Source organism: Asparagus officinalis, chromosome 3 (genome assembly GCF_001876935.1).
Source record: "Asparagus officinalis chromosome 3, Aspof.V1, whole genome shotgun sequence".
In the NCBI taxonomy this organism is placed as follows: Eukaryota; Viridiplantae; Streptophyta; class Magnoliopsida; order Asparagales; family Asparagaceae; genus Asparagus; species Asparagus officinalis.
Genome location: NC_033796.1, coordinates 108,001,489 through 108,027,135, shown reverse-complemented (window position 1 = coordinate 108,027,135; position 25,647 = coordinate 108,001,489). Strand labels below are relative to the sequence as shown.

General features: G+C 36.1%; 1 protein-coding gene and 1 long non-coding RNA gene across 2 annotated transcripts; both read right to left on the bottom strand.

The window, feature by feature from the left end:
- On the bottom strand, nucleotides 7,234–10,246 carry LOC109835698. The gene is made up of 3 exons (XR_002245650.1): nucleotides 9,129–10,246; nucleotides 8,929–8,997; nucleotides 7,234–7,424 (listed from the first exon to the last, which is right to left on the bottom strand). It is a non-coding gene; the product is annotated as an uncharacterized LOC109835698 (long non-coding RNA).
- LOC109835569 (pyrophosphate--fructose 6-phosphate 1-phosphotransferase subunit beta-like) lies at nucleotides 14,617–24,501 on the bottom strand. Its single transcript, XM_020403535.1, has 16 exons — nucleotides 24,318–24,501; nucleotides 23,678–23,839; nucleotides 23,463–23,584; nucleotides 21,756–21,809; nucleotides 21,460–21,566; nucleotides 21,226–21,373; nucleotides 19,540–19,612; nucleotides 18,829–18,917; nucleotides 17,432–17,563; nucleotides 17,187–17,357; nucleotides 16,980–17,095; nucleotides 16,618–16,729; nucleotides 16,385–16,469; nucleotides 15,394–15,438; nucleotides 15,224–15,292; nucleotides 14,617–14,968 (listed from the first exon to the last, which is right to left on the bottom strand). The coding sequence occupies exons 1-16, from the start codon at nucleotides 24,460–24,462 to the stop codon at nucleotides 14,889–14,891; spliced, it is 1,710 nt and encodes a 569-aa protein (XP_020259124.1). The 5' UTR covers nucleotides 24,463–24,501; the 3' UTR covers nucleotides 14,617–14,888.

The window sequence follows — 25,647 nt, the reverse complement described above, 5'->3', positions numbered from 1 at the left end:
CAATACAAGATGATAAAAATATCTCTCTTACCATAATCCTATGACAATGATTAAGAGATGACATTTGAAGCTTAGGGGTTGTGGGATTTGAAAATGAAAACCAAAATTGAGAACGTGAGAATGAGGTGAAAATGTAAGCTTAGAAGTCTCAAAATAAAAACTCAAGTGCTTTTCTTTGCTTGCTTGGTTACATAGTGAATGAGGGCTGAAGGGTATATATAGACCCTTAAAACAATAGCCTAGATCCAAAGAAAATCACAAAATCTAACAAAATCCCTTAAAATCAGCAAAATTGGAAACTAGCTGTTACAGTGTTATTGGTCGACTGATACACTATTCAATCGACCGATAAGTCAACCATTGGCTAAAAACAGAAACAATCGGTCGACTGATTCGGAGAATCGATCGACTGATTACACTTTTCAGTCGATTGATAGAGATCGGTCGACTGAGCAAATTTTTTTTAGAAAATGCAGAGCAGTTTATCGATCGATGGATAAACAGTGTCGGTCTCGAGCAGTATAGTGCCAAGCAATTGGAGGATGGATGGAATTTATGCCATAACAATGATAATCGTAAAGGTGGAGGCAAGTTGATGAAGAAGGTTAAAATACTCAAAGAGCATTCAAGCGTATATACAAGAAGAGCTTCATCAACAAATTAGCAAATATCGAGACTCGAGATTTATATATTTTTGTGTGCGACATTTGCATTTTTATTTTCTCTCTAGATCATAATGTAAGCAAGAAATAAAGTAGATTACTTTTGAAGCTTTTGGGGATCAAACACACACATTTCTAAAAATCGTATTTTTGACCATTTTGCAAAACGATAAGTTTTCACAAGTGGAAAATAATATTTGAGAAATTCTTTTCTAACATGTTTGTTTCAAGTGAATAAACATTTCCCCAAGTTTCATAATTTTTGAAATTTATTTACTATTATTAAACACATTTTGAAAATCAAGTTGATTATTCAAAACTAAGCTATGCAAGTTTTTCGGTCGACTGACACTGTTTATCAGTCGACCGATAAACTGCTCTGCATTTTCTAAAAGGTTTCTGCCCAGTTGATCGATCTCCATTAGTTGACTGAACAGTGTAATCAGTCGACCGATTCTCCGAATCAGTCGACCGATTGTTTCTGTTTTCATCCAACGGTCGACTTATTTGTCGACTGAATAGTGTATCAGTCGACCGATAACACTATAATGGCTAGTTTCCAGTTTTGCCGATTTTAAGGGATTTTGTGATTTTCTTTGGATATGGGTTATTGTTTTAAGGGTCTATATATACCCTTCAGGCCTCATTCACTATGTAACCAAGCAAGCAAAGAAAAACACTTGAGTTTTTGTATTGAGACTTCTAAGCTTACATTTTCACCTCATTCTCAAGTTCTCAATTTTCGGTTTTCATTTTCAAATCCCACAACCCCTAAGGTTCAACTGTCATCTCTTAGTCCTTGCCATAGGATTATTAAGAGAGAGATTTTTATCATCTTGTATTGTGTGGAGAGCTTGATCTCGAGGAGATCTTAGTGTGGAGAGTTTCAGTCTCAGGGAGATCATTGTGAAGAAGTTTCGGCTTCTAAACCGGGTTGTGTTAGTGGATTACCATTGGGAGAGGTGGTCGGGGACGTAGGTCGAGAGGACCGAACATCGTGGACACATCGACGTGTCAATTGGCTAACTATTTCTAACTCTCTCTATTATTTATTGTCATATTGCTATATTATGTCTTGAGTTGCATTGAATTTCATTAATTGTACATTAATTATTTGATTATCGTATTCAACCCCCCCCCCCCCCCCCCACCCCCTCTAGGGTAATTTCAGAGACCTCTAGTTTGAGATTGTTTATTTTTAAATTTATATATATTGTGTTTGGCAACTTCATAAAATAGGGTCAGGTTTAAACTTGATTTGACTTGTAAAATTTTATTTGCATAAAACGAGACTAGATTTAGCCCACATTTTTTAAGGCTAATTTTAGCCTTCAAAATGGTTGTGTTTTGGTTCACCTCTCCCTCAGGGATTTGGATCCTCTCCGCAACAAAAAAAGTAGTGGAAGAAACACTACGTAATCACAATAATTAATTATCTAGTTAGTGGTTATAATTTTTTCTTTTGAATGTAAATTATGAATAAGTGCAATACATAAGGATATGATGAGTGATTTAGATCATACATAACTGCATACTAAACAATTAACTGTTGAGATTAAAAGTAGTGGTCTCTCCATAACTTGTTTTTATAGTGGAGAGGATCCAAATTCCTCCTTATTCCAAAACAAAAGCTACTTTAAAATATGATAGCGTAGTTACCAGACACGCTCATAGTGTTTTTATTACCGGATGTTGAATATTCTTTAGATCTATGAAATCTAAACAAGGAAAATTGTGGTGAAATTTAGATGATTAAAAATCAATTTTCTTCTTTACTCGAATGCGTTAATTGTTCCACAAATATACCCTATGTGCTTGAAATTCAAACCAAATTGTTTACTTAAGAAAATGTATTGATATTTAATCTCTCTAAGTACGATTTTTTAAAATCTCTATCCATTTTCTCAATGGGGCATAAAAAAATATCAAGAGAAAATTGTGTCAAGGCCCTAAGTTTGAGAAGGACATGTGACCGAGTCCCTCCTACATTTGCCTATATGCTCAAGCTCACAATTATTTGAAAAAATTGTGGTTAGCCCCTCCAAATCATCTATAGCCTATACATATTTGACTGAAAAACCTAATTTTACGCATTCCCCAAAATTTATATTAGACCAACATTCCATGTTTTTACTCCTTCCACCCACTCAAAATCACCATCATCTCTTCTCCATCAAAATGCCCCCTTCTTCTTCCTCTTCTTCCTCCTCTCTCCTCATCTCAAAATCCAAGCGCCAAAATCTTAACCCTAGCAATCCCACCTCCTCCTCCTCTTACTGCATTCACTTCTCTCCCACCGCCACCCTCGACCTCTTGAGCCTCATTCCCTCGTCCTCTTCTTCTGCTCGTTCTTCATCCTCTTATCTCTCTCCCACCCCAAGTCCTCTCATAAACCCTAATTCTAACCCTAACCACCAACCCCCTCTCCTTCCTCCTCCTCCTCCTCCTCCTTCGCCCCTTCCTCAAAATCTCCTGATTCTACTCTCGCAAGTGCAGAAACTATAGGTGCAATGGCTTGAAGAAGGCGCTAGAGTTTGATGTCTAGATTCAGATCAAAATAGCATGAGGGAGAAGGGGAAGGAGATCGAGGATCTGATGTGGAAAGGTGGGCAACAATGGAGGAACCGTGATTATGACATTCTGCATGCCGAGTTAAGGAAGATGGCGTTAGTCAACAGTTGGGATGTGCTGCTATTTCAGGCGAGGTGCGGGTGCCAGCTGGCAAAGTTGGAGGCTTAGGGGCACAAGAAGGGGCCAAGGTAGAACTAGAGGCAAGGGTTAGGTTTTTGACACTTCAACTCCAGATGGTAGTTGTATGCAACAAAGGTGTTTGATGAAATGCCGTACAAAATGTTGCTTGGAGCTCTCGTATACTATTAAAGCTTGAATTCATCAAAAGAAGTAGCTCAAATTACTATGATTTTTATTGTTTTATTTTGTTGGTCGTTCATAGGATACAAGAGATATTGTTAGGAAGATTCGTCTGTTTAAAATTTTATTGTTTACATGCCATTTTTGTTGGCTTGAGAATTGTATGTAGTCCGTACATAATGCGTTGGTAATTGAGATATAAAAGCTCACGTACAAAAATATTCATTTGAAATAATGGATGTATAGATATTTAGTATATTAATTGTTAAGTTCTACCTAACACACGTGAACGGTAGCTGACTAACTGTTAACATTTATTTGTTTCATGTTAAGTATAGTTGAGTAAGTGTTAAATTTTTCTTTTAAACTTTAAGTTTATAATTGTTAAGTTTTACCTAATGCATGTAAACTATGGCTGATTAACTATTAGCATTTATCTGTTTCATGTTACTTATAGTTGAGTAATTGTTAACATTTTTATTTCAAATGTTAATTTTAGTAGATTAACTGTTATGTTTTACCTAATACATGTAAACTATAGCTGATTGTCTATTAACGTTTACTATTGTTAAATTTGAACTTTGCTTGTTTAATTGTTTTAGTTCCAAAAAACTTAACGGATAATTGATATAGTTAACATGAATTAGGTAAAGTTATATCATTCTTGTTAACCTTTCAAAGTACCTATTAAGGTTCTAATATATCTGTTAAAGTTAGGTCATATTTGTTAACTAATCAAGTACTTGTTAAATTTATATTATAACTGTGACAATTATACAATACATGTAAAACTTAGTGCTTACCTGTTAAGGTTATATCATACATGTTAATTTTATAGTGTATATTTTAAGCTTATACTATAACTTGTAGTGTCCACTTTACTAATTTTGATTTAAACATTTTGCGAGATCTTGAGAGGAATCATGATCTAAGGGGATATTTGTTTAGGGTGTTTTATAGAAAAGTTACGACAATGGTAGTTTCATAAATAAAAAAATTCTCAAAATTTCCATAAATTGTATTTGGTTCAACATTAAATTTACAGAAAAGTTTTCTGTAAAGTATAGAAAACTGTACAATTTTACAGAAATTATTTTTCACACAAAATAAGCTGAAAACACCCAGAAACCTGACACCATATTATTAAAATATTAAACAAACACCCTAACCACATTTCCACCCTATTTCACTTTTCTCGTGATCGCTAGAACTCGGAAAATTTCTAAGTCTTCGTCCTTCGTTCCCGCCCCCAAACCCATTCTCTCGCTCGAGTCTTCCTCCTTCAAACTCCCTCTAGCTTCCGATCATCTCTCCCCTCTTTCTCGAGCTCGACCTCTGGCTTTTGATCTCCTCTTTCTCGAGCTCAAGCTATGTTCCAAAATTTAACTAGTGCTCAATAATTAATATGTATTGTGCAAATTTGTTAGCTATGTTGTAAAACCTACATACAACGAGTAAAGCTAACATACAACAAAGTTAAACACAACAATGAACTATTATCAATTAATAAGACTCAAATAACAAATCTCAGTTCGAAGTTCAGTAAAGTCCTTCAACTTAGCAACAAATCCAAAAACCATCGTAAAAAAACATCAACTAGATAAAACACCTTCAATTAGAGGAGCAAAGACAAACAACAATAAATATATTAAACCTTAAAATGGTGAAATGTCATTTCATAAGGGAAATTCTAGCTCTAACCAGCCCATATAGCCATTCTCAAAAATCTTCTGAATGGCCGGGTTACTTAAGGCCCAATTACGAGCGAGTCAAACCATTAAGACACGAGTGATCAAAGATCCTATCAATATCTCATCTATCCTTTGGATCAACTATTAAAAAAAAGCAGTTTGTCTATTGTTAAGGGCGAGCAATCCATTATGAATAAATATATTATCTGAATACTTCTCCACTCAAGCTCTCTACTGACTTGATTGCTACCAGAGATCCCAACTCTGAACTCGTATGTATTGCTCACGTGCAGGATGAAACTCGCATCTCAAAGCCTAACTTTCTAAAAGAGGTTTGAGGACTCTTAACCTCTCATAATCCACATAATTTCTTTTTAATGAGGGCATGACGATCCAGGAGAATACACCTTAGACGTTCGAACTATAGATAGTCTCAGTTTTCACAAGATAAACGTGGAGGTTTTCCACTAAGAAATTTGAGCTTTCAAGCCTTAAATTATTGAAAAAAGCCGGCAAAATAAAAAAAACTTAAGTATTGAGTTTGAGAGGAAAAATTAACAAAAACTGCAGTGATTTATTGATATTTGATTCTCGAGGAACAAAAAAAAAAATCTTTCTTGAACTTAGCCTGGATTGGATCCGCTCCCAAAAAAGTTGGATGCGAGTAATTTATGAACGACATAAGAGCAACAAAAAAAAGGAAACCAAGATCTCAACATGATCAGTTCCGAGAGAAAAATACTAGGAAAAAAACATAAACTAACGAATGAAGGTGGAAGTGTTTCATTAAATATTCGAGAAAACATGAACTTCACCTATTTCTTCATTTTGATACCCATTATGCACATGGATCTGCACCCAGATTGGGAATAATTCAGAAAAAGCCCCAAAGTTCCAAAAAGTTAGAATAAAAACTCAAACTCCAAACGAAAGAAGCAAAAAAAAAGAGAATTTTTTAATTTTTGGGGAGGAGGCTCAGATTCGCCTTTAATCTATCATGATAATGGATCCTCCCCTCCTCTGATCTCCCTCTGTACGGACGATTGGCTGCAGCTTTCGCTGCCCCGCCATGGCCGCAGACGAGATCGACGCAGAGGAGACGAAAAATTAGGGTTGTTTTTTCTTCCATTTTCTCCTTTTTTCCGCTTGCGCTGGATCTGAGATTTAGACTTTATCATCGTCATCGCCTCTTAAAGAAAACTATTGAGATCGAGAGAGAGAGAGAGAGAAGAGGATGATGAAGAAGAAGAAGATGGAGGAGAAAATTCCTGTAGAGGACCCTCCGTAGAAGATCATGGGGCCAAAAGCAATTTTCCTTTTTTTCCCCCTTCTTTCCAAAATTTCTGAGGTGAAAGAATCATCGACTCTCCGTCGAAGGGAGGGAGGGGGGGCGGCTCTTTCGAACCTCCAAACCCTAGAAATTTCTCCTCCGCCGCCGCCCCTACGAACAAAGAGAGCCTCATACTTAAACTAATGAGATGAGGGCACGCTATATTTGTAGAGAGCTCCAAGGACAAATTTTCAAAACAAACCCATTTACAAAATAATTCCAAAAAACGACCCATTCTGAAATAGGTAATGATGATCTGTCATGACAACGGATTCTCCCCTCCTCTGATCTCCCTCCGTACGGACGATTGGCTGCAGCTTTCGCTGCCGCGCCATGGCCGCAGACCCCTCCTCTGATCTCCCTCCGTACGGACGATTGGCTGCAGCTTTCGCTGCCGCGCCATGGCCGCAGATCAGATCGACGCAGAGGTGACTAAATTTTAGGTTTCTTTTATCCTTTTCTCATTTTCTCGCTTGCGCTGGATCTGAGATTTAAGACTTTATCATCGTCATCGCCTCGTAAAGAAATATATATATATATAAAGAGCTTTGCTACAGGGACCCAAAATATGGGACCAATAGGAGGGACAAGTGAGGTGTCCGCCTCTTATTGGATAATGATGGCCAACTCATTATCCAATAGGAGGGGGACACTTCACTTGTTCCCTCTATTGGTCCCATATTTTGAATCCTTGGGGAATTTTTCATATATATATACATGTATATATATATAAAGAGAGGGGGAGGGGGAGAAGAAGAGGAGGATGGTGGTGGTGATGATGGAGGAGAAAATTCCTGTAGGGGACCCTCCGTGGAAAATCATGGGGCTAATTAGATGATCCACAAGTCCAACACGAGCAGGTGCTCCAACCTGATTTACGACAAGAGAAGCAAGCAATCCAACAACAGTTTAGATCATCACATGTACAGTATCAGAGACTAATTAGATGATCCACAAGATCAGGCAGTTTCCATGGAGATTAAAATCTCCACTAAGAGGAATAAAACATTACAAACAAAGAGAACGTTAAAACATACTGCATTCCGAAAACAGATAAGAGTAAATGTCATTGTGCGATACAGATCAATGCATCTTTCAGTAACTCTACACAGGTAAGGAGAAAAAAACATAAATTCATCGATAGAGACGTTTATAAGAACTGGCTGCAATACTTAAAAATAAGGTCAACTGGGAGACCGATTTTAATTACAATATTCATTGCATCCACATCAGATACTGGGCTTTCTGGTTAAGTGTACAATGAAAACTTCAGAAGCATGTGCAAAGTGGGAAAAACCAATTTTATATATGAAAGAAATTTGAGGGCAGGACCAGTGTGCCTTTAATAAGAAAACATATAGCTTCTGTAACTAATACCACCGACAATAAGGTTTCAAAAACTGTGTTATGCATACAAATAGCTGCAATGTGCAATTTTAGAACTTATTTTTGACAATATGGTAGTCTTCCTGTTTTTCTATTAAGACATCCCAATATATCTTTTTTAAAAGGTACAACTTAGAAGTTGCCAAGTAAAAACAAGCCATCAGGCCAAACATTCTAGTTCCCACATTCTGAGTAAATTGTAGAGGTCAAGCATTTAATTTAAAAAAAAAAAGAGTGAATAGGAAAAGGCAAAAATAGCCCAATTAAACAGCTCAACAAGGTTTTAACATATTAAAGATGGGTCGCCGTATTTTCCTTAACTAGTTCTTTGGTAAGGATTGGAGAGGAGATACGTACAAAACAGATGTTTTCAATCCAATAATGGTTTAACAAGCATAACAATAAACTCTCATGTCAGCTAAACATATTAAGGTGCACTTTACAAACTAAAGGACTAAGCATGGCATTCAATTGCTAAATGAGGGGATATGAGCAATTATAGGCACATTCCCAAAATTTCTAAAAGGCAGTGTTTTATACAGTATACCAAGATCATCTTTGTAAGGTAAACAATGTGCCCAAAATCCATAAACAAATTAGCCGATGTCAACATGAATAACGAAGCAATTCATGCAACCGAATACATTATAAGATGTCTTCTTTAGATCAATAAATTGTACAAATAGTTTGTTTATTGATTAGCATCAAATTAAAACCAGCATTTACAAACAGTGTTAGTTAAAATCAGCATGATTTAATCAAACGCGTTGTTTCCATCAGAAGCTTAACGAGCAGGGTTTTAAAGTTACTCAACTTACACCGTAGGAAACAAAGAATTTTGCAAAATACAATGTAGTATAACATGATTTCGCACATCCCTAATATTATAACAGTTACAGTTTGCTATTTAGAAATTAAAATATAAGGCATGAAGTAATGAAGCAACATCATAATATCATGGAACTGTGAAGGGGATAAAGAGTGAAACCTTGTATTTAGCGACCTCCTCGCTAACTTCCTTGAGATCTCCCTTGGTAAAGATCAACCCCACATTTCCCTGCATCACAAACAATCGCGGCATCATTAAAAAGAGAGAGAGATGGAGATTCATTAAACGTATATATCAAGAATTTTTTTTAGTCATTAAACGTATATAACAAGAAATTTTTTTTAGAAGGCAGGGGTTACATAAGGTTCAGGTAGTTCTTGTTGTCGGTGCTCTCAGCGCGAGACTTGATGAAACGCCTGATGAGGGTGTTCTTCCCCATGAGTATCACTGAATCCCCACGAAGGCGACGTTGGCAGCGGCAGCGATTAGAACCTGACTGTACTCATCCAAGAGGCTACATAGCTTCTTGTCGTAGGCCAGTTTCTTCTCGCCTTTCATCACCTTGATTGATGGTCATTGCTAGTTTCTCTCTCTAAGTATCTGAGGTGTACAATAACCCTAACTACGTCGGTGCTAGCTTCTCTCTAAGTATCTGAATGAAGATGAACAATAACTTTCATCACCTTGATTGATGGTCATTGCTAGTTTCTCTCTCTAAGTATCTGAGATGTACAATAACCCTAACTACGTCGGTGCTAGCTTCTCTCTAAGTATCTGAATGAAGATGTACAATAACCCTAACGACGGCGGCTCGACGCTAGGGCCAAGACGAAGTGGATCTTTGTCAAGGTGATCTTTGTCAAGGTGGACGGGGAGCGATCCTGCCGCTTTAACCTCTGAATGATGATTCTCTCAAAAACAACATCCAATACAATATATATATATACATATATATATGTTGTAAAATATAGCCAATGCTTGTAGGAACAGTGCCTAGACCGAAAGATCTTATAGATCAAGGAGATTGTTGTCTTGACCATAAGGTCTTATAGATCGAAGAGATTGTTGTCTTGACCATAAGGTCTTATAGATGGAGAAGATCTTAAAAGTACTGGGTCGGTGCACACCAAAATACTGCATTGTAGTTCCTGAAAGCAATTTGGCCTTAAGATCGTTGCACCGAAGAACCAAATTCTTCTTTAAGGGGCTGTTTGGTTGCACATTTTTTGAGAAAACTTTTCTCAAAACATCTGACAATGGCAAGGCAAATTTGTAATTAAAAGTTTTCCAGAGATTTCTGTAAATTGTGTTTGGTTCAACAAAAAATTTACAGAAATATTTTTTATAAAATATCAAAACCTACCAAATTTTATAAAAAGTAATTTCCTCTCATAATGAGAAAAAAACACCAGAAATCTGACACATACCATATTTAATTAAAAACCTACCAAATCTTATTATTTTCTATAAAGTTATGAGCTATTTTCTTGTTTTGAACCAAACAAGCAAAGTACAAAAAATAAGAAAATTGGTACTTTTTTATTTCTCAAAACTTTTCTTATAATTTTTTTAAGAAATACAAGGAAATCATATTTTAGGTGGAAAATATTTCCTATAATTTTTAGAAATTGAACCAAACACCCCCTAAGTACAGCGTTTTATTAACGCACAGCAGCTGAATTAAAAATTTTAAAATACAGTACTTCGGCTTCTTTTCGACCATATCCTAAAATTATAGGATTTAAAACAAACACCCCTTAAAGAAAATTATTGATATATATATATATATATATATATATAGAGAGAGAGAGAGAGAGAGTAAGAGAATGAGATGATGATTGATGATGGCGGTGATGATGGAGGAGAAAATTCCTGTAGAGGACCCTTCGTGGAAAATCATGGGGCTAAAAGCAATTTTCCTTTTTTCCCCTTCTTTCCAAAATTTCTGAGGTGAAAGAATCATCGACTCTCCGTAGAGGGGGGAGGGAGGGGGTGGCTCTTTCGAACCTCCAAACCCTAGAAATTTCTCCTCCGCCGCCCCTACAACAAAAAGAGCCTCATACTTAAACTAATGAGACGAGGACCGGCTTACTGTGGGCTCGCTCTATTTATATATAGAGTGTTCCAATTCTCGTTCATCTTTTCTCCCCTTCTGGCCTCTTATTAGGGTCTGTTTGTTTGGCTAAAGAACAAGGAAATCAAAGAAAAAGAAACTTATTTTCTATAATAAGTTCCAAATAGGTTGGTTTTAAAAATTTGTCCTGCATGAAGAACAACACATTTGGAGGTTTTCCACTAGGAAATTTGAACTTTTAAGCCCTCAATTATTGAAAAAGGCCGACAAAATAAAAACTTAAAAAGTATTGAGTTTGAGAGGAAAAATTGATTATCTGCCCAACAAAAACTGCAGTGATATTTTGATATTTGATTCGAGAGGAACAATAAAAATCTTTCTTGAACTTAGCCTGGATGGATCTACTGCCAAAAAGTTGGATGCGAGTGATTTCTGAACGAGATCAGAGCAACAAAAAAATAGGAAAATACTAGGGGGAAAACAGAAAAACTAACGAATAAAGGTGAAGTTTTTCATTAAATGTTCGAGAAAACATGAACTTCACCTATTTCTTCATTTCGATACCCCTTGTGCACATGGATCCGTACCCAGATGGGGAATAATTCAGGAAAAGCCCCAAAGTTCCAAAGTTAGAAGAAAAACTGGGAACTCCAAACGAAAGAAGCAAAAAAGAGAGAAATTTTTTAATTTTTGGGGGGAGGAGGCTCAGATTCGCCTTTAATCTATCACGATATAGGATTCTCCCCTCCTCTGATCTCCCTCCGTACGGACGATTGGCTGCAGCTTTCGCTGCCCCATGTCCGCACAGACGAGATCGACGCAGAGGAGACGAGAAAAATTAGGGGTTTTTTTTTCTTCCATTTTCTCCTTTTTCCCGCTTGCGCTGGATCTGAGATTTAAACTTTATCATCGTCATCGCCTCTTAAAGAAAACTATTGAGATCGAGAGAGAGAGAGAGAATAAGAAGAAGAAGAAGAGGATGATGATGATGGTGGTGATGAAGATGGAGGAGAAAAATCATGGGGCCAAAAGCAATTTTCCTTCTCTTTTTTCCTTCTTTCCAAAATTTCTGAGGTGAAAGAATCATCGACTCTCCGTCGAGGGGAGGGGGGAGAGGGAGGGAGGGGGGGCGGCTCTTTCGAACCTCCAAACCCTAGAAATTTCTCCTCCGCCGCCGCCCCTACGAACAAAGAGAGCCTCATACTTAAACTAATGAGATGAGGGCACGCTATATTTGTAGAGAGCTCCAAGGACAAATTTTCAAAACAAACCCATTTACAAAATAATTCCAAAAAACGACCCATTCTGAAATAGGTAATGATGATCTGTCATGACAACGGATTCTCCCCTCCTCTGATCTCCCTCCGTACGGACGATTGGCTGCAGCTTTCGCTGCCCCGCCATGGCCGCAGACAAGATCGACGCAGAGGAGACGAGAAAAATTAGGGGGTTTTTTTTCTTCCATTTTCTCCTTTTTTCCGCTTGCGCTGGATCTGAGATTTAGACTTTATCATCGTCATCGCCTCTTAAAGAAAACTACACAATTTTGCTTCTTGGATGAGAAAGAAATAAGTAAGTTGTCTAAGAATTGACATGTGTCACTAGTACTCTTGCAGTCCACTTTACATCCGGCAAAGTCGGCATCACAATAATCATAAAGATCAAAAGCAATATGCTTTGGATAAAACAAACCAAGTTCAATAGTACCATTTATATATCTAATGATTCTTTTAACTGTAATTAAATGAGATTTTCTAGGAGAAGCTTAAAAACGTGCACATGCACAAACACTAAACATAATATCTGGTCTACTAACGATGAGATAAAGCAAACTAACTATCATACCTAGACATAGCTTTTGGTCTATTTTCTCACTACTTTCATCCATGTCCAACTTGATGGAGATGCTCATTGGAGTTGGTGCATGTCCCGTGAAGTTTAAAAGAGTACTAAACTTCACGGGAGTTGAACTCCCGTGAAGTTTCATAAATTTTTTTTTGAAAAACCGACCTGGTTTCAGCGACAGCGCTGAAACCAGGTCGGTTTTTCAAAATAAAATAGAAAGAGGTCGTTTTTTGCAATTAAATATACAAAAGGATTGGTTTTGAAAATTTGTCCATTTATAGAGAGCTACCAATTCTCGTTTCTCTCTCCTCCCTTTCTCGTCATCAGGGTTACTTGCACTATGGTACCTCATAGTTTACGCTTCCACGATGTTCTCCAATACATTCTTTACTCAAATTGACAACAGTTTCATTGTAACCAACTTCATGGGTGTGTGTTAAGAGTTTATTTTTGTTCCAGTTCATGTTGGGTATATCTTTGCAGTAAGGACACTTCCAATTTCCGTTTCGGTCTATAACTTTTACAGCATTAGCTCTTAGCATAATTTCTGCTAATTCCATGATATCCCACATTTCATCTTGCTCTCGATCTGTATCCGTATACGCAATCCATCTTCAAAAGCTTGTTTAGGTTCAGTAATCCTTCCACACTGATAAAAACAATAGTAAATTTGCATTAAAATAAACAGCTCCATTTTTTATCATAAAAATCTCAAATATTCTTACATTTGATGACGGTGCACATGAAGATTCACCAATATCTTTACTTTTCTTATGGTTAGAATTTGATATGCAAACATTGCTTTTTATAAATGTATATGAACCGTACATTTACTTGGTGGTTGGATGTTGAATCTGACAATATTTATTTGGATCTGTAATTTTTTTGCTGGTTTTGCTCATGGTTTTGAAACTTTACTAGTTTTGTTTCTTGTAGTTGACCCAACTACTCAGTCTCAATTACGTACATGTTTGGTATTTCCAGGTTTGATGCAATTTTCCATGTCATATACATATTTATGACTAATCAGGTTGTTTATAGGTTTTTCCAGGATTCATCGCTAATTCAGGTACGTATTTTACAGGTTTTGTGTGATTTTTTTATGTCAAACATGTATTTTTCATGTCAAATCAGGTACATAGTTCATAATAGTTTCAATAATCAAGTTATTACGGGTTTCTTATGATATTTTATATGAAACAAATATTTATAGTGAATTTGGTATTTACTGTTTTTTCATGTTACATTGCACTTTTATTTTGGTAATATTATCTCCCATAACAATCACAAATAAATTTATTTCTAGTGAGTGGTAAACTTACCGTAGCGATCATATATACTTTTTCCTGCACACTTCAAATACCACTAATGTGAAATAATATATATATACTATATATATATATATATATATATATATATATATATATATATATATAATCAACAAAAGTTTTTCTTTTTTTTATACCAACCAAACAAAAGAAAATGATATACATTGGTTTCCCACCATACTTTATGTGTGAGCCTAACCTAAACAATCTATTTCTTAAAAAATTTTGAAAAACCCAAAACTTAAATTTCTTTACATGGAATTGTATTTCCTAATATATGGTAATCGAACCAAACAACCCCTAATTATAAAAATATATGTAACCACAAGATAGAAAACTAGAAATTACGGAAAAGTCCTACGAGTACAAGGAAGGACCGTACAAATGAGATGACAAGTCCTATCAAAGCAATTCTCATGAGGGTAGCGTTCTCACGTCCCGTTCATCGGAAGTAATAAATCCTAACTCTCAGGCTCAGGTAATATTTCCTTCTCAAAATGAAAACAAGAATCAATTAAATTATAACACCAACATCACATGTATCACCTTATAAATAAAAAGTAGGAAATTAATCCCATTGAAGTAGAGAACAAGAAGTGATAAGAATGATCAATGCTCCGCCAATTTGTTAATTAGAATAAACGAAAAAAATTTGTAAAAACTAGCTTCAGTTTATATCACAAAGAGGAAGAAAGCCAATTTGGGCACTCAGTTTGCGGAAACTTACACACTAGGTAGCTTGTGAAGAAACAAGACATATACAATGTTTGAAATCTATTTCCTACAAGATTTATTCATCACATTTATTCGCTTTACTGCCTCACGAGAGAAATAAAAGGAAAAATAAAGAAATTAGCTACTCCAAGAGACGTCTATGCAGCCTGAACACCGAGTTCCAGGAGCAGAGTGCGACTGAGGTCGTCTGATCCAGGGCCGATAAACTGAATAGGGCCTGCTCAGGAATTCATTATCATGGACAGGTATTAGCCACGGCAATATCAGGGAAAAATTCGTACCAATTTTAATCATTGCAATCAGCATATAAGATATCTTAGCAATCGCAGGATATTGTACTGGAGCAGTGGAAACAAGATATTGCATTCTCCTTCCTATATGATTTCCTTTAGAAGATCTTCTATAGTTTTTTCCGACAATATTAATAATCCCAATTTGTGAAATGGATCCAGAGTGAAAGACAATAACATACCTGGGCTGATGTACCTATTCTTGAGGGCCCATTCATCTCTCATGGATGCAAACTTTCTGAACGGTGCACCTGAAAGTTTCATAAAAAAGATTGATGTATAGAATATTCAGTAAGTGAAGAAAAAGAGAGAATTATGAACATGGAACCATAGCTACGAGCAGCACATGTACCTTCAAGCTCCACCATGGCCTTCTTGATCACTGGCTTGAATTTACCTGGAAGACAAAAAGCTATTAGAAAACAATTACATGTAATAAAAAACTTAAGCTTACAAAATAGCCGAGCATAGATAACAAGAATAAAAAAATTTAAGAAAAAAAGAGGAAAATTCATCTACAATTTTTCACTCATGAAAAAAGTACAGCTTCCTTTGCAGTTCACTGATTTCCATATACAACGTGTTTTTTACTCCTAACAGACCATCAAAGTGCAAGAACTTCATGACTGTGCCACATTTTAATACTTAATGTTATGACCTTGAGTTGCACTGTTTCGAACAAGCTAAAACAAGTTTTTATAACCTGCATGCACATTGTTTAAGCTTGGGCAATGCATAATAAAATCTTGAACCCCATAATCTCAAAGTTCACTAGCAGGAAACACAGGATTAAAGTGCAATTTCTCAAGGCAACCAGGGCGGGCTAATTGAGGCAAGTAGTGTTGAATGGGGCATTGACTTATTAAGTTTCTACCCCAATTTTCACAGGGAAAGAAAGCTATGTTACACACACATGAAACCTCATTAATTTTTCTCTGTTCTATTCAACTATGGCTCTCCGTTAGTACGGGAATATATTATCTAGAGAAAGTATTTGTGAACCAAATCATGTCTAAATGCATTCCATTGTATCGCAATAATGACTGGATGAATATCTGATGGGCAAGAACAAAAAGATAGGATTAAGACAAACCTTAAAAGTTACAAGAAATTTGAGATGAATTTAGGTTAATAGATTGTAAGAGACAAGCTATTTACATGTGAAGCCAGGTAACCAAATTATTAAGCAATAAGTGACTATGAACCCTGATAGCAATTGTCATACGTATAACACCTCCAACTCCGAAAAAACAAGGCAAGTAAAAACAAAGAGGAAAAAAAGGATAAGAGAAAGAATAGTACTATTCATTCACAGTACAAAGACAGGATGGAGAATATGATACCATGTCGCCTCTCAACATCCATCAATGCGGTCAATGCAGTCCCTCCAACAGTCCACTCTTCAACGGGGGCACATAAGTTGCCAACCTAAACAAAATAGCAAATAGCAAACTCATATTTTTCTTAAATAGTACAGTCATAGATCAACTAGCCATGTTTGTCGAGTCTTTATAAAAAGTATTATACAGGTCATCGAAATAGCTTTCAAAGAGAGAGGAGTTATAGAAGCACAAACTGAGGAAATGAGGCCAGTCTTTCTGGAGTGGAGGAGAGCGCCAGCTGCATAACCCAATGCATAGCAATAAGTTGCGTCAAAATTTGTTGGTAAACCACATCTTCCTTCATATCTGCAAGTTGAGTCCATTTAGCATTCATGAGATGTAACCAAGTGATGAAACAAAAAAGTATTTTGGAACTCATTTGCCATTAATGATGGAACTAGTAATAGATTATCAAAATGTTATCAGTTGGATGCTCCAAAAGATCTACTTAAAATTTAGTAATTTAGTAATCTAAGACGCATTCATAAATAAAATTTTCAAAACGATGATTTCCCTTTCAGGTACAAGCAAACATATAGGGGAATTCAGTAGTTACCCAAAAAAGTGAGACTGTCCTTTAAAATGTCCTTTATATGTTCCGGCCAACTTTCTTTTCTCCAATTCAGTTTCAACCATCGAGATAAGCATCTTCTCGGTTTCTATTTTGGCAACCTGGAAAAGTTAATACATATCAGCAACAGGCATTACCCACTTCCACTGAATAGCCTAGAAAAAAAACAAAAGAATTTTTGACTTCGAATACCTGCACATTTCCATGCGGGTCTCTCTCTAACATCAGTTGCTCCTGGATTGCTTGGGGAAGAAATTCAAATAGAAGTTGGGATTGTTCTCGTAGCTTCTTTTTCCACAGACCACCTTCATCAACAACATCATGTGCTAGGATTTCATTAAGTTCTGCAATGAGTTGCTGAACCTGATAGTACGAAAAAAAAGACGCTCTCAGATAAAGAACTATAAAATTGAGGCCATAGACAATACAGGCAGTACCTCAGGAATAAAATCAATTAAACCTTCTGGTATAAGGATGACACCATAGTTATAGCCAAGTTCAGCACGCTTGCAAATTACATCAGTAATGTAATCTGTAACAGTTTTAAGAGTTTGCTTTTTAGCAGCCACCTGCAACAAGTAACAGATAGAAGATATTATAATAAAATAAAAAAATCAGACGTGATTGACAAAAGTGAATTTTTTTTTTGTACTGCTAGTAACCAAGCAAAAACTGGTATGGAGTGTTTACACAAGGTGCCAACATCTCAGAAGAACTTCTAAGCAAATGCAAGATACATCCCATATCTATGGTGAAGGGGGAAGATTGTCAATCTATTAGATAGTATCACATTGGTAAAAAAGGATAAATAAACACTTTGCACATATATGGATTCACAAGAGTATATATAAATAAATAATAAGTTTAAATAAGATCACAAAACAATTCGCGGAAGCAAAAATAACCATAACCAATAATAAATCTAAATGTGTTGCATGGGAATGGATTAAGGTCAAATGCAAACATGGGTCAGTAAAAGAGAGGCTATGAGCTTAACGAACATGAAGGGGCCTCAATATCATAGGCTTTTTGCGGATCGGAACATTGGCCTGGGATCAATAGCTAACTAGTATAGTTCTTTAGGGGGCATTTTGTAAGCTAAGATAGGATCAGGCCAATCGGCATATCTTAATCTATCCAATGCCTAGTTACTTAATGGTAAACCTTAATAATTATCATAACCATGACAAGAATGCCGTAAACAGTGGACTTACAAGGACGGAATTCTGGTTACCAATTTAGATTTTCAATAAATCATGAATAGCTCACCGGTTTCTCTCCAACAAAAAAACAAGAAAGGAATAACAGTCCAGTCATGTGTAAATGTTTTTATCATGTGATAGCTTATATGAAGGCTGGACCTTCTTTTTAGCCTCAAAGAATCTTCAATAGATGCATCCATTTAATGAGATTCTTGTTGACTTTGTGCACTGCCCACTGATAAAAGGGTGAAACACAACATTTGTTTTCTGGGTAGGTTACACCTTCACACAGATTCCCCGTGTTCGATATGCAGTCAAGACTGAAGACAATAGTATTTACATTTTGAGTAATTCTCAAAGAAGGTTAAACTCAGCTCTAAAACTAGAGGAGTAAGACAAAATATTTACAAGGCTGAATAAGTTTAAAACTACACATGTCAAAGAACAACTATGTAACACAATCAGTTGAACAGAAATCATAATGCAACAAAGAAGTTGCATGTCAATAATAATATTCCAGACTGAGTGCATTGCAACTTCACAATAAGCCTTTTAAACAACTTCAAGTATAGCAACAATTTACAGGTTGTAACACTGATTAGAACAAAAATCACAAGGTAAAAGAAATACACCTCTTCTCCAATGATTGTAATGTTTGGATGTGTCTGCAAAGCACACTCCAATGTGATGTGAGAAGCAGCACGCCCCATAAGCCTAACAACTGTATGCATGGTAAATCTTATAAGGCCACACAGAACTAGCAAAATTTTTAATAGATATTCATCAGAAAAGGAAGTTTGCAAAAACTATTAACACAAAAAAAAATGCGGAAAAGATTAGACACAAACACTGTAGTTCAGTTGTATTTTAATTACAATGAAATTCAAAATTTTCTAACATAACTTGTGTACTTCAATAATGTATCAACTAATCTTAACTCGGTTAAAGCTGAGATGGTAACCAGGAGAAAGGCAAAAAATAAATTTCATTGAACAGGATAAAAAGGCAGGAGGGGGAATAAGGTGCTAAATAGGGTTGATCTCAAAGTTGAAGAAATTAACCGCCATGTCAAGGCAGTAATAAGCTTGCTAGATACATAGGACTAGTTAATCTTGTATCTGAAGATAATTTGTAAAAAGTTACTCCTAAATTTATTATGATCAATAGATATACATGCTTACTAAGAACTAACTGTGCACGGATACAAATCCTAGTTTTCAGCACTAGGAGTATCGTAGCAACAGAACCATCTCACTAAAACAGCTTTACTGAGGCAATTTGACATAAGAGAAACAAAGCCCACTACAAATTTATCTAGGGGGTTTTCAAACCCGAAAACTTACAGTGATAGTATTTTCCAGTTGATCGAGCATCTGTCATGACATTTCCTATCATTTCGGAATATATCTGCAATACAATAAACAATTATAACTATAATCTCTGAAAGCAATCAACTTAGACAAATTTCTCACTATGCGACGCTATCCGCTATCGATAATCTTGGCTGTTATATATATATATATATATGGGTATGCTTGGTAGTAAGGTGACATAATCCCCTCCACTCATTCAAATGTTTGCATATCCCCATTCACTCCTCAACCCATATGAATGTGGTCCCCCATTTGAATGAGTGGAGGGGATTGTGCCACCTCACTACCAAGCACAAAATTTGTGCTTGGTAACAAGCATACCCATATTTCTTTTATATATACACACACACACACACACACACACACACACACACACACACATACATACATACTTGGACGATAACGTACAAAACTAAGGATTAAAAAGTTAACCAATAAATGAATTGTTTTCTGGAGCCTAGCTATTAGAGTGAATAGGCTAAAGAATGTTTCATAAGAAATGAATATAAGATAACATGTCCAGCCATATATGTATAGAGCCTAACTTATTGCATAACAAGCACCACAACATTTTCCAACATTCTCAAACAAAGTCTGGACATATATTCCTCTGGAGCATGGTGAAAAGAAAACACAATTGGATTAGACAGATTCGCATGTATGGAAATCCCAATATGTGTGATAACATTTGGATACTCCAGAGAATAACATAAACACAAAATCATAAGGTGAACCAGCTACGTTAATTACAACTTAGTTGTACAGTTAACATCCACAATATCCAATGCAAGTAAAATATATCTGATACATTTGTTTTAGAACAAACGATACTGTAACAATGCCAAATAAAGGCGTCAAATATGTACTTTGGGAGGTTTGATCGGATGATTTGACCACGTTATGTCGTGGGTTAAATGGGCTAATAAGTTCTATCATAATAGTTATAGAATTAGTTATTAATCTAATTGCACATTTTATTTAACATGTCTCTTCCATTGATTTGCTTTATACATGGCACATGAACCAACTAAACCGTTCTCAACACAGATTAGAAAATAGGAAACTGACAATATTCATAATTAATGAGGTGTTAGCTCCTACTTTGGGAGTCACAAACTCCATTGTCTAACTTTGTTTCTTAATGTAAAGCTGTATATGACTACCAAACTATCTAAAGAATATTACTAGCGAGCCACAACAAGATCATATAATGGGTAGAGAGGCCATATCATGTCATAAGGGCCTTTACTGTGCAAGGTTATACATAAAAGTCATATGTAGAACTCCATAAGTGGCTACAAAATATATTCAACATTTTCTCGCAATTGTTTTCTCATATATGCCCCTGCTTAGGAGTGAATACACAATTTGCAAGGAACTACGGTGTCATGTGTATTATAAAGTACTAGTGTACGTACACAACGCATATCTATACTCGTACGGTGAGGAGTGCATTTGTTTGCAATTATCAATACCTTAAGATAGGAATTATATGGTAAATATTTGCCTAAAACTAAATATCGAAATAGGATAGAAACAGTAGATGCCTAGATGGAGAGGCTGGCAAGCATCTCAATGTTAATAAGAACATAAATCCGGTCATAGTACCAAGTACTAACAACTGGTCTTAATCAAAACACATAGAAATACATATACTGGAGGAAATGATGCCAGTATGCAACCTATATATAGTTTGAGACGAGTGGCCGTATCAAACCCAAAACTCGTAGGAACCTCCTTGCTCTTCAAATCCCCATCAATTGTTTTCGGGCATCCAATAACCCGGGTTTTGATATTCTTTTGCCTAGAAAATTGCAAAATGCTAATAATTCAATATAAACTAAAAAAAAAAGAAACAGAAAGAAAGAAAGAAAGAAAGAAAGCACCAACGTGAAGTTCTCAGCAAGAAGGCATGCATTAGTGTTTGAGTCATCTCCACCAATAACAACAAGTCCATCCAGGTCAAGTTTCTTTGCTGTATCTTCAGCTTGCTTGAACTGACATGAGTAAAAGCCAGCAGTTAAACATAGAAAACAACTGTAAACATTTATCAGCTACAAAAATGATAAGAAAAATAATAATTGGGCCTGGATATACGTGCACAAGGTATAGAAGCCTACACTCATAGCAGATAACCATACATGCAAACAGGTACACACTTATATAAATTATAACAGAAAAAGCACCTGTTCTGGAGTTTCAATCTTGTCCCTTCCACTGCATATCATATCAAATCCACCCTGCCAATATCAAAATTTAAAACATTAGCTAATGAATATTATCAACATTCAGGAATAACCATCAGTAACAAAAACAAATAAGAGAAATTTCATTGCTCCTCTCAGATACATAACAGACCAGATCAGTTTAATAATCAGGTTGGATCGCTAAAAGTTGCTATGGAATTTCAATTAAATAAACTTTTTATTATGGGAGATCAGATTTTTGTGGCACCAATTAAAATAACAAACTTCAGTAACCATCCTTCTGACCAGGACATTGGAAACTTCCTACTAATTATACAGATCTACATTATCAAAAATTCAAACATCCAAGCATGGAGCCATTGCTATTTAATCAAATTGTTTTGCCTAATCATGAAAAGAACTGGATTATGCCTATCAATGAATCGAAACTTCAGGTTAGTTAGAAAGGCCAAGTTATCACTATCAGGTTGGCAAAATGGTTGATGTCCCATAACTGGACTTGAACAAGATATGAAAGCTTAAACCCGACAAATCTGCAGCCCATACCCACAAAATATAGTTCAAAGCTGGTCACACTTCAATTTCTTAGGCCAAATTCAAGCTCAAAATAGCAGCAGAAAGTCCCTTTTTCGTTTTGTTGTTGGTGTAGAATATTGAAGAAAAAAAAATACAATCTTTATTGGTTCAAACAAAATGTTATATTTAAAACTTTTGAAACAAAGAGCTATTTTTAACCCTTTGTTCTAAGCTAGACAGGCTCAAAAGTCAAAACTAGCCCATATATTAGGTAAACTCTAAAATCTAAATGGCTGGTCTGGCCAATTTAACCACATATCCTATTTAAGCCAGACTCTAAGTCTCTAACTGGGTGGTTTAGACTGAATCACACATGGAGCGACCCAATTCCTTACAATGTAATAAAATTAAAATTATATTTCACTTGATTAAATACCCATTATGGAGATTACCAAACTAAATTAAAAATATGTGCCATCCAATCCACATAGTACTAGCTACAATACTAGCATGCAAGTACGTGTTGTCCTGTCACCTCTCCAGACATGCCCTTTGTCAGCTATCCATTATAATGAAGTTCACTAGAAATAAATTATTTTTTGTCATTAATGTATAATTGTATGTCATCCAGTTCTTATAGAGAAGAGAAGCCATCTCAGAAGGCCCACAAATGTAAAAACTTCCCAAATAGCAGATATATAGTATGACATTGCAAATTTTTAAGTCTGTTTCTACATAAAAGTTGGTTCTAGACCAGTTTGATATAAAGGCAAATGTTGAAAAGAGGTTGCCAACTACCATAAGTCTAACTTTGTCTCTTGTTAATATCTAAAGTAATGAAGAAAGTCAGATAGGTCAACTGTCAGTATCTATCACTGTTAGACGAAGGGAAAGAATGAACCACCTAAAGGTCACATTTAAAGTTGAAAAAGGACAGCAACATTTCCAATCATAGAGTATACAAACCATTTGAAATATCTACATATGCCATACTAATTTTTTTTTAAAAAAACTTTACTAGTTGCTAAATTGTAACACTTACAATTAAATAAACATGTGAATTTTCATCTTCCCTATTATGGCCAAAGCTAGTTAACAAATAATAAAATGAATCCACCAACAACTCTTAACAAAAGAACCCTTAAATTTTATGAATCTAAAACAAATCACCTGATTCCTGTAAGGATAGATGAACTCAGGCGTAAGCTCAACGTATTTGCATTTCATGATCCCTGCCGGTCCTCCCTTAAACCCATACACTGTGCTCCCCTTCGCCCGATTCTGCAAGTAATCTACCGAACCAAAAAAAGAAGATAACCTAAATCATTATAAATCTCCATAAAATAAACATGAGAAAGAACAGAGAGGGCAGTCCAGAGACAAACCAAAGATTCCAGAGATGACATTGTGGCCGCCGGGAGCCTGGCCACCAGAGAGCACGACGCCGACCTTCAGCGTACCGGTCATCTCAGAGGGCACGGATCCAGTGGGGACCAGCATTGCCGATGGCTGGCCAAAAAGTTTCGGGAAAAGCTTCGCGATCTCATCTGCAACCAAAAACCAATCCGAAATCCTATGAGATCCGCCCTAATCTTGGGTAGATTTCACAAGCATTCCCATAATTTGAATGATTTACATAAAGCCTCTATCCTCATTGAAGATTACAAAACAAAAAAAAAACTTAAATTTTAGGGTGTTTCACAAAAAAACACGCTGAAAACTATGGGACTCCACAAGAACTTTTTGGCGAGAATTCCTTTCTAGGGTTTATCTGTAGTCTCACAAGACCAATCCAAACCCTATCTGATCAAGCAGACGCCCTAAGATCAGATCTTGCATAAATTCCTGTGAAAGCCCTCAAATTCCGCGTGATTTGCATACAACCTAGGGCTTGTCAGTTGCCACTTCACTAAGTGTAACTTTTCTCTAATTTTTTTGAAAGCTCTTGGGAGTTTCCCGTGAAACTTACGCACCACCGATCTCAGATCTCAGATGATGAGACCGGTGACGTCACCACGGACTGACCTGGGTTGCCGGCGGCGGAGCTGGGGGGGCCGTCGGCGATCTTGAAGGGGGACTTGAGGACGGAGGGGAGGGGGAGCGGGTGGTTGAGGCGGCTGGTCTGCACCTCGCTGGCGAGTCGGCCGGGGGCTGCGGCGTTGCTGCTCATCGGAGATCGACGGAGAGAAAATGAGAGGGTTTGGTGTTTGGGATGCCGCCATTACTTGTGCGGTGAGATAAGACCCAAATTTTCTAGCCCAAAACCATGTTTCCAGAAAACCATCAACAAAAAAGTTCTACTCTTCATAGGACTTGTATTGTTAATAAAATCCCATCAAATTATAGTTTTCATCTATATCATAATGTTAAATAAAAGGCTAAATATCAATATTGGTATTTTAATTTCACCCCATTTACCAAAAAGGTATTTTAATTAGGCTAATCTGCTTTAAGACATTTTAATTGATTCAACTTACTACGAAGGTCCTTTTTCTCGTCGGCGACCACTTTTCCGGCGAGGGCTCATCACGTGCGTGGCACGTGATAACTTAAATTGTTTTTTAGCTGTTGATGTGGCACAGATCTGTCCTATTTTGGGTGAATTGGGATTTTTAGAAGGTTAATTCCCACCTTTAAATACTATCACGTCAGAAAATCTGTGCCACGTCAGCAGCTAAAAAACAGTTTAAGTCATCACGTGTCACGCACGTGACGAGCTCTCGTCGGAAAACTGGTCGCCGACGAGAAAAAGGGCATTGTTGGTAACTTGAATCAATTAAAATGCATTAAAGCAGGTTTGTCTAATTAAAATACCTTCTTGGTAAATGGCGTGGAATTAAAATATCAATATGGGTATTTAGCCTTAAATAAAATGCTAAACCTCTAAAAATATTCTCACAGTGGAACCCACGAATTTATTATTACTAGATTTCATGCACGTGCAATGCACGTGGTTAAATGATGTGATTAGGTACTTTTGGTTTATTTTCTTACTAAAATTTATTCATCGGTTGCTCTTTGATAATAATTTTTGCTCACTTTGATTAAGTATTTTTGGTTTGTTTTCTCCTAAAATTTGTTCCTCAGTTCCACTTTGATTGTTTATTTATTTGATGTTTGTTTGAATATGCTACATCCAGTTTAAATTTTTATGTTGATAGTTGAATTGTCAGTAGATAAATATAATCTAAAACCAATTTAAATTTTTATTTCATTTGGATCGGAATGAAACCGAGCTTCACCTGAGAAAGTATAATGTTATGAAAGTGAAAACACTTGAAAAAATAACATTATAAAAGGAAGATGAATAATAAAGCCAACGAGCCAAGATGATTGATTTAAAATAGGTTAAAAT